This window comes from Micromys minutus, assembly GCF_963924665.1.
Source record: "Micromys minutus genome assembly, chromosome: 21".
NCBI lineage: Eukaryota > Metazoa > Chordata > Mammalia > Rodentia > Muridae > Micromys > Micromys minutus.
The window spans coordinates 10,597,033-10,610,043 of record NC_137956.1 but is presented as its reverse complement, the minus strand read 5'-3'; the positions used below and the strand labels follow the sequence as shown (position 1 = coordinate 10,610,043).

At 36.5% G+C, this 13,011-nt stretch overlaps 1 protein-coding gene across 31 annotated transcripts in view; it reads left to right on the top strand.

The window, feature by feature from the left end:
- The window catches only part of MLIP (muscular LMNA interacting protein), a 254,915-nt gene that overhangs the window by 182,488 nt on the left and 59,416 nt on the right, over nucleotides 1-13,011 (top strand). For all 31 annotated transcript variants that reach the window (XM_080934382.1, XM_080934393.1, XM_080934374.1 and 28 more), the window contains one exon: nucleotides 1,336-1,464. In XM_080934382.1, coding sequence (XP_080790508.1) covers nucleotides 1,336-1,464 — 129 coding nt within the window. The remainder of the gene's footprint in view (nucleotides 1-1,335; nucleotides 1,465-13,011) is intronic.

Sequence of the window (13,011 nt, the reverse complement as noted above, 5' to 3'; positions counted from 1 at the left end):
TTGCAATGTACAGGAAATGAGATAGTCACGTTTCTCTGGCACTGAGAGTCTTCAGCCACTTCAAGTTTCACTAGACAGTGTTTCTTTCTCTGCATACTGATACCTTGCTTCAACCCCTAAAATTCCACATTGGTTTGGGGACCTAGAAGGTTGTTTTGGTTTTCTGTTTTGATTTCATGAAGAAAGGGTAGGATAAGAGAAGAAGGAAGGGGAAATTAGCAGGCCATCTCATAGTCAAGAAGGATGTCTGTATAACATAGGGTCCACACCAGGCTGTAGAGCCAGGGAAGTGCTCTTACACTGTGCACTTGAGAGCACGTGTCGTGATATGTATTAAATAACTGGATGCTACTGGCTCATTATTTCTCCCTGGAGATGAATTAGTTACTTAAGCTGGAGCTATTTCTCAGCTTGGAGAAGAAAACACTTTCTCAATCTCTGTTTCCACCTCTTGGCGAATACACCGAGGAAACTAGGGAAATAGCAATGGAAAAGAGTATTGTAGAGCGACATTTATTCAAGACTCAAAATACACCAAGTGTTTTATAGAGCAGAAAGATATATGTAATCCCTTAGGGCTTAACTTGTGCGCACCAGGATTGACTAGGCAGTGTTAACTTACAGTTTTCCAGGAGTAAAGAGACTGACAAGAATGATTGCAGTAGAAAGCTCAAACAAAGAGTGGCACAATTCCTCTTTACTGAATTTTTATTTGGCATGGTTTCAAAACATATCCATCAATTCATGACATTTGATCGTGTGACAAGATTTACCATGATGTGAAACATTTATAAATTGCCCCAAGAAGTAAACCCCGTCTCATATTGTCACTGGCTACAATTTTATGAGTTCCTAGTGACTAATGTGTTAGCCAAGGCTATTTTGATATGAACTACATCAGATGGAACCTACTGTAAAGGAGAGGACAGTCTTAGGGGACTACAGGACAAGCACAACTTGGCCCCATGAATGTGGCTTATAATATGGGTGGACTTTCCCAGGTCCTCTATCCTATTATTTCTGTAATGTATATTAAAGAACAGGCATTAAAGAACCATTTATCAAACAAACAGTGGAAGAACATATTTGATATCATTTTGTAATTTTTATATTATAATAATCAATTAACTAATTGACTATAATATGTAAACAACTATATTCATTTTAAGTTTAGTTACATTGTTAAACTGATCTGATTTCTAGGCTGTTTATATCATTGTAAAGCACTTAAAATTACAAAAGAAAATTGTGAGGACATTTGTGTAACAACAGTAATAATACTCAATTTAATATTGTTTTTCTCCTCTATTTTAAAAACATTTCTCCCTTATGAAGACCAAGCCTGGAGTAATTCGTCCAGTACCTATAAAATCCAAACTATTTCTGAAAAAGGAGGAAGAAGTTTATGAACCCAACCCTTTCAGTAAATACCTTGAAGACAGTAGTGGTCTGTTTTCTGAGCAGGTGAGTATGTACGTAAGAAAGTATTTCATATTATAATTGCCCATATCAAGTAACAATATCATATGTATGAGAAAATATGTTTAATAGTTTCTATCCCAGACAATGTAACAGGTCATTGTGTAGACAAATAGAAATTTGTATTCAAGGATGTTATTTTGAAGCACCTCAAAGTTTTTTCCTGAAAATAAAACAAAAACAATATCTATACATTGTAGGCATTGTATGGAACTTACAACAATCATCTCAAGACCTCATGAGCATGTTGTGGGTGGCCACATACTGCTGAATTATTATTTCTGAGTCTAACTTATTTTAAGAATATATAATATTTTAGACTTAGTAGAGTTGGCAACAATCCCATTATTTCAATGTCCATTATATTATTAACATAGCATGTTTGTAGGGTGCTGTAATCCTTCTAGTTTGAGAGTTCTAATCCCATTGTGTGCAAAGAATGCATGTTCTGTTTGCATTATAAGTGCTGAATGCTGCAGAAAGGAGCAATGGATACTGTCATGGGGACTTTCCACAATAATAGGAAAATACATATACACATAACACTTCAGGGCCTAGAGAGATGGCTTAACAGTAAGGGGCACTCACTGATGCTGCTGAGGACCCTGGTTCTCATGGTGGCTTCCAACCATCTGTAACTCCAGCTCTAGTGATCCGATGCCCTCCTCTGTCTTCCCTGAGTACTGCATGCACATGGTGCACACACTCATGTTACAAGCCCAACTCTCATGTACGTAAAATAAACTGAAACAGATGAGGATGTTTGCAGCCAACCATTGGACTGGCATGGGGACCCCAATGGAGGAGTTAGGGGAAGGACTGAAGGAGTTGAAGGGGTTTGCAATCCCATAGGAAGAACAATAGTATCAACCAACCAGACTCCCTACCCCCAGAGCTCCCAGGAACTAAACTACCAACCAAAGATTACACATGTGGGGGTGCATGGCTCCAGCTTCATATGTAGTAGAGGATTGCATTGTCTGGCATCAACTGCATTGGAGGAGAAGCTCTTAGTCTTCTGAAGGGTCATTTCTCCAGTGTAGGGGAATGCCAAGAAGTTGAGGTGGGAGTGGGCAGGTGGGAGGAGGAGCATCTTCATAGAAATAGGGGCAGGAGTGGGGTGGGAGAGAGGGGAACTGGAAAAAGAGATAACATTTGAAATGGAAATATGTAAATTAGCCAATATAAATAAAATAAAAACCAGTTAAATCTTTAAATTGTATATAAAAGTTTATTTAGCCACCAAAAAGAAATTGTATAGCTTGATTTGTTTTATTAAATACAAGAAATAGGCATAAGCTGTACTTTTTTCTTAATTTTAAGCATTAAGTGGATAAGCAATGTAAAACAGAAAAAAATACTGAATACACCAAGAACACGCAAACTCATCACATTTTACTTTTGGTAACAAATATTTTTATAAAAAATGTAAGTATATATCCCTTTAAACACTTAATTTAAAACTACAGTTAGCAATATTTTTGAAATGTAAACTACGTTTGTATTTAAAAGATGTGAGGGAGGCTTCATGTGCCCTGTGCAAGTCCTTTGACCCTGGGAAGACTGTCTCCAACTAACTTCAGTTTCTAAATGTGCAGAGTACGCTTGAGGATCAAGCCCTTTTTTATCAGTAATTTAAACTCCAAGATTTAGGTTAGTTTAAATCATTGATTAACCCTGACTGGCTCTTAAGTCTCTATGTAGGCTTAAAAATGTCATATCAAACATACACTCTCATAATAACCATTGGTTTTATTCATATAATGAGGCTGGAGATGGTTAAGTAGTATCCAGCTGTGGTTCTAGCTCCTGAGAGGCTGAGGCGGTACAATGCTGCATGAGTTTAAGTCCAAACTGGATGGCACAGTGAGATTCCACATCAGAAATTGGAGGAAAATAAATATTAAAATGTTTTCAGTTGTTTACGTGCATTCTTTTTTTCTTAAACAACTTTATTTTACAAAACAAAGATAAATGTACAGATTTTAAGCATTTTTTGCATAAAATTATACAATACATTTTGGTCAGTACTTTTTTTTCAGATTTTAAAATAATTTTTACATTGAACTGTATGAATATATTTTTTAGTCAGTACTTGATTTTTTAAAGGTTTGATAGAATGCATTGAAAACTTAATAGTTACAATGAGCATAAAGTACATGTAAAACAAAATGTAACATGGAAATAGTCAAAGTTTTCTTGTTGTATAAAGATTTTTTTTGTTTTGTTTTGTTTTCTTTATTTCTTGGACTTCATACAGTCTGTGAGTTGTTTCTGGGGCAGTGTGAGCCTCTGGGGTTAGCATCCCATTATCAGTTACTGCATATTATGTCTGTTCTTTTGTGACTGGGTTATCTCACTCAGAATGATATTCTCTAGATGCAGCCATTTTCTTAAGAATTTTGTCAAGTCATTGTTTCTGGTGGCTGAGTAGTATTCCATTGTGTAAATGTACCACAATTTTTGTATCCATTCATCTTCTGAAGGACATCTGGGTTCTTCCCAGCTTCTGGATATTATAAATAGAGTTGCTATGAACATTGTGGTGCATATATCTTTGTTGTGTACTATGGTGTCTCTGGGGTATATGCCCAGAAGTGGAATAACTGGGTCTTCAGGTAGTACTATGTCCAATTTTCTGAGGTATCGCCAGACTGATTTCCAGAGTGGTTGTATTAGTTTGCAACCCCACCAACAGTGGAGAAGTGTTCCTCTTTCTCCGCAACCTCACCAGCATCTGTTGTCATCTGAGTTTTGGATCTTGGCCAATCTGACTGGTGTGAGGTGGAATCTCAGGGTTGTTTTGATTTGCATTTCCCTGATGGCTAAGGATGTCGAGCACTTCCTCAGATATTTCTCAGCCATTCGATGTTCCTCAACTGAGAACATTTTGTTTAGCTCTATACCCTGTTTTTTAATAGGGTTATTTGATTCTCTGGTGTCTAGCTTTTTGAGTTCTTTGTATACCTTAGATATTAGGCCTCTATCTGATGTGGAGTTGGTAAAAATCTTTTCCCATTCTGTTGGCTGCCGTTTTGTTTTCTTGACAATGTCCTTAGCCTTACAGAAACTTTGCAATCTCATTAAGTCCCATTTGTTAATCTTTGACCTTAGAGCTTTCTGAGAAACTGCTCTTCTTTTTATAAGTCTGAACCTTTAGAGAGGTTTAGGGACAGCCTATTATCATTTGGGGAGGAAATCTTATTGGTATGTAATTTATATTTATTAATTCTATATGTTACAGAAAATGAAATTAGGAAACCAGTATTCATTGTCAACAACAACAACAACAAACACCACACATGCACAAAATGAATACTGTATTGCTTGTACAACACCAACATTGTTTAAGATCATTGTAAATTTTTGGATTGGAAAATTACTGTAAAATGCTATTAGAATGTAATCTGGTATTTGTATGGAAATAAACTGAAGATGTGAAATTAAATTTTGCAAATTATTATCTAGGCACATTATAGTCTTCAGAATTTGATTAGCTACTATAAAATAAAGATTTTTACTTTTTATATAATCTTGAAACTTAATTCTTCTTCAGGCAAGTTCCCTTTTAGCACACCAGGCTAATTTACCTGTAATTTATTACCTTCATTGTCCTGTGGAATGATGAATTCCATTTCTAGTGCAGGAAATTCTTGTCATTAAAAAGAATTGCTGTTTTCTTTTTCACTGTTCTTTTGTGGTTAGACAAGTTGAAAGCTGTGTTTATGTTTCATCTTACATCAGTGCATTTTCAGGTAATTGGATGAAGATGTTGTCTGTTTTTTTTTTTTTTATATTGTAGACTAAGGGCATAATTGTGTTTACATTTTTCATTAATTAACTCTTTCATACATTCTTATTAGAAGGTAGGCATCTGATTTAATAGGATACCACAGAATATTAAGAAGTAAAAGAAACCTAGGATCCTACTTGCTTGTGAATTCTAAGGCTCCCTTAGCCTCATTTATGGGTCATGTAAGAGATGACAATGTCTGATAGAATCCTGGTGCCATAGCCCAGCCAGGAAAGTCCCCATATGCTCAACTGCCTTCTATACATTGAACGGATTTTTAAATTCTTTGCCTTCAGGATCTACAATGAAGCAGATTACAAAGCTAGCTCACACATGTACATAGCGAGGGCCAACTTGAAATACAGTGGTCACCAGTGACTCCTGATGCTGGCATTGCCACCTCCCTAGAACTTCTTATGAAGACGTTCACACTCATCTCTAGCCACCACTGTTCTCTTTCAATTTGCCATAGAACAAATTGAATGTTCCCAAACTGGGTTGATCTCATTCGCCCATGTAATAGAAAATTCCTTAGGCAGGCAGCTGGCCAAACTGAAGCAGCTCACATTCACTAAATCTCTCTTGTACCGGGGTGGGGGGGCAGTTCCGCGTGGCAGGGCATGTTGGATGGGATTGCGAAGTTCATAAATTTCCCCTAGCAGTTTCGCTGCCATAAAATATGATTTCAAAATGCTGTTCCAAAATGTCAGATGCTAAAGATGATGAGACAAGGCAGAGATGTATGTACTGTAGCTCAAAGAGAGATTTAGCAGGGCAGCCCACTGAACAGATTAGGAGCTGACAAATTGTCTGCAAATAGCCTCTCAGTACTAAAAGCAAAGTTTGAGGCTAAATGAGAAACTAGTAATTGAGACTTATTATTTAATGATTTTTTTACATCAATGTTCTAGGAAAGAGAGTATTGTTGTGCATTAGATGGATTTTTAAAAACCCCTCTTTTTAATAAAGCTTATGCTTTTCTGAAATTCACTCCAAATCCATTATTGTATCGATTTATGATCCTTTTGCATTATTATAAAACATCTTGACATTATACCCTAAATATACAGATTTATACAGATGTGCAGTGATGACCGTGTACTCTGAAGAACGATTCTTTTGGTAACTAAAGGCAGTGGTAGAAATGATTCCTGGGCTGGTTTGGGGCAGTGAGCCCGCGGCAGGTGCCAAGATCCCAGATCAGAAAGTGGTGTTACATTGTTTCCATGGCTTCGAATGGAAGCTTGCACTGCAAAGCAATGACCTGCTAATCCCGTGGCCTATCCATTTAGCTAAAGGTAGTTTCTCCACTGAAAATTATCATTTTAATACAAAATATAATGTCTTAATTTGGTCTTACAGGGCAATATGTAAAATACCTTTCCTTCTTTATATTAATAATGTAGTTCCTGAGATTAGAGACATTATTGCCTCCTGGCAGCTTTAAAGAGCAAACGGGAAGGTCTGGGTGGAAGCACAGAGAGACTCTTGCTGTTTTATCTGATTGGTTCAGAGATGCTTTTCTTTTTCTTCCTGAGTAATGGTGCTTCCCAACATGCCTGCCCCTTCCCTTTCATTTTCCCTCTGACCTGTTTCCATGGAGGAGAGGATGTGTTTTGGTTAACATGCCTATTTAGAGCAGTGGTTCTCAACCTATGATCCCCCTCAGGAGGTTGAATGACCCTTTTACAGGAGTTGCTTAAGACTATCCGAAAACAAACAAACAAACAAACAAAAAACCAACGCAGTTTTACGCTATTAAAATGTCACAGCATTAGGGAGGCTGAGAAGCACTGATTTAGAGAATGTCATCCTTAGCACTCACAGAAACAAAATAGGATCATTGTGGGAGAAATTTCCTCCAGGTATCCTTGTTCCCCATTCCCTCTTGCCCTGATATTTTAAAACATTCGACTTGTCTCCCTTCTCTCTCAACTTCTCTGTTTGATGTCAATGTGAACAACTTTCAGATTGTCATTTAATTATCCATGAAGTAATCTATTGACTGTGACCTTCAGCTGCCCTTCCTTGCTCCACCCAGGTGAAATAGCAGGCAAATATCTTTGTCACAGATGAGATGAACAATGTCTCCTTTTACAATGATTGTCATAAATAAATTCCCAACTTTTTTTTTCAAATGTCATTTCAATCAAGGTGGCTTGGTTTCTTCTGTCATAAATATTCCCTCTGTCATGACCCAAGCTTTGACTCATTTCCTCAGGTAGGAAGTTTACAAGAACTCTTTTTGGTGTAGAATGACTAAATGACTTGGACTGTTTGAAGGAGTGAGAAATGGAGTGTCTCTTAGTGTTACATTGAGTGTGGAAGGTTTAGTCTAGAAGGTTTGGCATCTCTCAAATATTACTAAAATAAAAAGTGCTCCCTTTGTGAATATTTCTTCCTTCCCACCAATTTCCTTCATTCTCCTCTCCTTTCCTCTCTTTACTTTGAAGGAATTTATGAAAAGGAATTTATCATGAATACACTGGTTAATATGTGTTATAGACAATTTGTCATAAATGTAATAAACTTAACTTACTCATTTGCATTTGTTTGAAGAATGATGCCCTTTTGAAAGAATATTATTTCTCCTCCAGGATATAATCGGATACACTCACTTCAGGTTTAAGCTTTCATTCCTCTTCTTGGCATTAAATTTTTCTTTACCTTGTCTTCAGATCAAAATAGAAAAATCATAGCTAAAGCACTTTAGTTTTTGTTGCCAGCATTTATGTTGCTAAGAGAGACTTTTTTTTTTCTGTTCCATGTGACCTGATGTATGTAGGGATACAAATCTTCAAGAGACTTTTTAATTAATTAATTAATTAATTAATTAATTTTTTTAGCAAACCCACCCAGAAGGTCAGCTTGCTATTTCTTCTGTCAGAGTACAAGGCATTGTTACTAAGAAAGAATTGGTGTTATGTTACCATGAGAGCTTTCATCAGATGTGCTCTGAAACCTGTGTAGCCCACAATGCTCCTGAATCAAGGGGATAGAGCATCTTCATATTTGGGACCTTTCATCTAACGTGCAGTCTAGTTTTAAGTAAAAGCCTGTTAAAACAGATTTTTGGAATTTCATTTTAGTTTTGATCCTGAAACTAATAAACAGCAGAACTTCAAAACTGAAGACAATTGTATCAAACGGATGCCATTCACAGGTTAGAGCATTAGAGAATTTACTGGTTGGTGAGAAAATGTCTCTCTACAGGTGTCTCTATGACAGAAGGTCCCCTTGAACTTGGAGTCAAGGCAACCCATGCCTAGCACTGCAGAATGCTATGGTCACATGGCTTTGGAATATTTAAGTCTTCTTTCTCAAGATGGAGTTAGATGTAGTGCTCTCTCCCTCTTTGCACAGTTCCTGTCCACAGTTTCACTGGGGAATTGTTTTAGATGACCGTTATAAGTGTGCATGGTGCCAGAGAAACAGAGAGGCTGCTGTGAGGTTCTGTCTCCTAGCCATGCCAGAAGATGCACCTTTCAAGTCTCACCAACATGAGACCCAAAAACACATTTTAAAAGTCGTGTGTTTTCAGGGACCTGTAACCGACCCCAGTAGAGACTGTGGGGACAGACATGCTTCTTTGGACTTACTGCTTAGCCAGTATAACCTAATATGTGAACCACTGGACAGAGAGAGCCTCTGTCTCAATAAACTAGGTGGATGACGTATTCATGTGCATATTTGTACAACACCCCCCCACACACACAAATTAGGTAGCTGTGTGGGTTTACTTCCTCTCTATTATAGTCTAGTGGTTTATATACCTTGTTTTGTGCCAAGAGAATGGTGTTTTTATAACTGTGGCAATGATATAATTTGAAACCAGCTGATTTGATACTTCAAATACTGCCTCTTCTTCTTGGATTGCTTTGGATTCTCAAAGACTTTAGGATTTTTTTTTTTTTTTTTTGGTAGATATGTGAAAATCACTTGGACTTTGATGAGTTTTGCCTTTAACATTTTATTGCCACTTTGACAACGTTAACATTGCCCGGGCCTGCATCTGGGAAGGCTGTTTGCCATCTACTTTCTTCAATTTTATTCTCTTGTGTTTAATGTTTCCATTCTGTACGTCTTTTACCTATCTGGTTGGAGCTATCCTTAGGCATTTTTCTTTTAACTAGATTTTTTGATATTCTTTTCCCTCCTCCAACTCCTTAATCTCTGTCTCTCTGTCTCTGTCTCTCTCTCTTCCTCTCTCAAAAACAATGCTAAACCAAAGACAGACAAAAATTAATATCAAAACAAGTAAGCAAACCAAGAAAAATAAAATAGAAAATACCCAAAGTAAACAAAAAATAAACAAGCAAACAAACAACCAAACAACAACAACAATAAAACCTAACAAAATAACCGTGGGCATTTGCTTAATTTCTCCTTGCTTCATAGCCCAAGTCGTGTCTTCAGCATTAGTTTCTTAGCATCAGGTTACAGAGGGTAACCCGTAACATTGAATAGTCATAAATATTTGCAGGAATTTATGGGGTGCCCTTGAAACATATTTCTAGTACAAGAGGTTTTACTTGGTAACATACTGTTTCTAGTTGGGGTATGGTATTCCCCATTGTTATCAGTTCAATATTTCTATGTATTCTTTGTTTTTAAAGCTATCCTTACCTGCCCTCATTTCTTTATTGACAAATATTCTTTTGGTATATAAAATTATATGTTGATTTTTCATCCTGCCAAATCTATTTATTTCTGCTGGAGTCTTAAATAAGTGTTAAGAACTGGCTGATGTCATTTGGAAGCAGGATTCCTTTCCTATTTTCTTCCTTTTCTATTTTTATCTTTTATGCTTTATCTTTTGCTTTATTGCTCTGACTTAGAATTTAAGACTATATTAATAAGAGAAGAAAGAGTTACAACCTTGTCTTGTTCTATACGTTAAGGAAAGCACTCTTTGTTTCTTTACAATGTAGTTTACAGTAGCTGTAGGTTTTGTTGCATGTGGACATTGCATTCAATATGTTCCTTCTATTCCCCAGCTTTTTATTTAATCATGAAGAGATAGTAGTTTTTGTCAAAGGGCTTTTTCTGCATCTACTGAGATGGATGTGTGGTTTTATCCTTAAGTCTATGTGTGTTATTTTGGCTTTTGGTTTGTATGTCTTGAACCAACCCTGTGTTCCTGGATTGATGCTAATTTGATCAAGGTGTAAAATATTCTTAATGTAGTCTTGATTTTGGTGTGTGAGAATTTTGGTGTCTCTATTATCAGAGAAATTTATCTATGTCTCCCTTTCCTCCTAGAGGAAGACTTATTTTTCTTCTAAAGGTGCTATATTGGTGCAACATATGTATGTTTATAAATATACATATCTTTGCTCTATTTTACTATTTTCTGCTCTGATCAAAAGTGTTTTATTCATATTTAATGTACTTGTGTCATTTCTGAAATATTTTCTTGACATTGCTTTTAACTTTATTGAACTATGGTCTTATAAAACACATGAAATTATTTCAACTTATATGAGTTTGGTAAGACTTGATTTGTGGCCTAGAATTGCACATTGATACTCATCTATATTATGTTTTCTAAAAGAATTAATATTTCCGGGCCAGTGGTTCCACCCAGTATGGTAGTGCTGTGGTTTGTGAAGTCAGCATTTCTGTCTCCCTCCCTGTTCTTTTGTTCTTGTCAGTCCTTGTGTAATGACTTTTTCATTGCTGGGAAAAGGCAACTTAAAGAAGAGTTTATTTTGACTTATGGTTCCTATGTGGTAAGAGTCCATTATGGTGGGGAGGGAAGGCAACAAGCTTTGGGCGTGAAATAGGAAGCTTGGGGATCATGTCTTCAGTAGCAAACATGAAGCAGAATGGAAGAGTTAATGAGAAGTGTAATGAAATTTAAAAAATTCTTAAAACTTCCCTGACAAATGTCACTTTCCTCTAGCAAAGCCACACCTCCTGAAATTCCCAAACAACATCATCAATTGGGAACCAAAAATTTAGCACTTACTTTTCTACAGGTTGACCACCATCTTCCTAGTTTTCCTCCCCTGCGCTACTAACGTCATTATTCTTCTCTGCTTCTGCTCTTGGGCTTGTTCGTATTCTAAGTGCAAGGTATGCAATATTTATCTCTTTGTGATTGACTTATTTCAGCTGAAATAACATTTTTTAGAGTCACTTGTGTTGTTGGCAATATCTAGGATTCTTTTGAAAAGGCAGCAAGGTTTTCATAGCTTAAGTTTCACATTTTAAAATCTATTCCTCACTGATAGGCCCTGAAGCTGCTTCCTTATCTTGGCTGTTGTGAATAATGTTATAACTAAACGAAATGAATATGGTTAATATGTTTTGGACTCTTTAAAGGCATACAATTTTAATATATTTACCATTGTAAATTTCTTCAAAAAAAGAAATCACTATGATTTTGGAAGACAGAGAGTGACTTCTTTCTGAAAAGCCAATGAGTACATCGCCTTTCCATTTTGAGGGGGACAAAGAAGCCTTTAACATAAGATGCCCTCTCATTTTTTTTCAATCTACCATTTTGTAAATATGTCCATATGAACACCATGAAAATGTGAAGTAAGGCATGAATAGAGAAAATTGAATGACTTAGTGTCTAAACACTCATCTGCTGTTGTGCTTAGGAACAGTTTTCTCCGTCTGTTTGGTTGAGTTTCTGTCTCAACCACCTTCATACCACCCCATCGCCAGACACTATAGACTTGAGACACTGTGGTCTGAAGTCTGTCTTGAAAATTAGGTTGTAATTATTTTTTAAAAATATATAGGAGGTTTGAAATAGCTAAACATATGCTAAGTTTTTTTTGATTCACAAATCCACCCCTTTTTTGGTTCACATCAGTTTTTAAAATAGATGTGTTAGTTTAATTATGTCTGTTTTTAAAATTGAGATTTTTGAACTGGAAGTTATGGCTCACATTCACAGCCATGGATCCTGGTTTACTAGACTGATCTTCAATACATGTAGCCAGCCAGCATCTCTTTCATAGTCTTGTGGGATTTGTGGTGGTATTGGTAAAACAGCGAATTCATTTTTGGATAAAGGATTCATTCTTTCAGAATATAGTATAACTCTTCTTGACTTTAACTGGGTGCTGCCTTAAACTGAAAGAGAAGATAAGCCCTATGATTTTGAGTTTTGAACAGTTGCTAATGTAGTTTGCTGTTTCAACAAATAGCTGGCAGATGCCAAGGGGTTGAAGCTGAGGCTTGGGGTGCACAATTGGCTTGTTCTCTGTGGATAACATTCAGAATAAGCAGAGCACTGGTGCAGAGACAGTGGATTTTCTCTATCACTTCCAAACCATGGGAAAGGAGGTAACATTTAAAATGCGAGGAACAGAACAAAACCAGTGAGATCTGCAGTCTTTAATGAGAAGAGCCCAAAGTGCCTTGAAATGCCCCTTTATTGTAATGGAATTAGCGTTTGAAGTTAAGAGTTTAATGTTCGAGGACAAGATAACCTTTTTCTAGAGTGGCCAGTGCCCCAGACAGGACTGTGACAATAATTTTCTGATGTCTCTGTCAATTAGGCAGAGCCAAATCAATTTACTTACCACATATTTGTCTGCTACTTTTCCTCTAATTAACAGAATATTATTGCTTCATACTCCCATGTCTTCTTGAAGTTTTGCAGTGTGCCATATCCACACCAATGAAAATAATTTGCTCCTTTTCAATAATCAAACTTAAATAAGGCTCAAAGTTTGGGGATGTTTTTAAAAAATTAATTTTATATTGAGGAGGGCAAT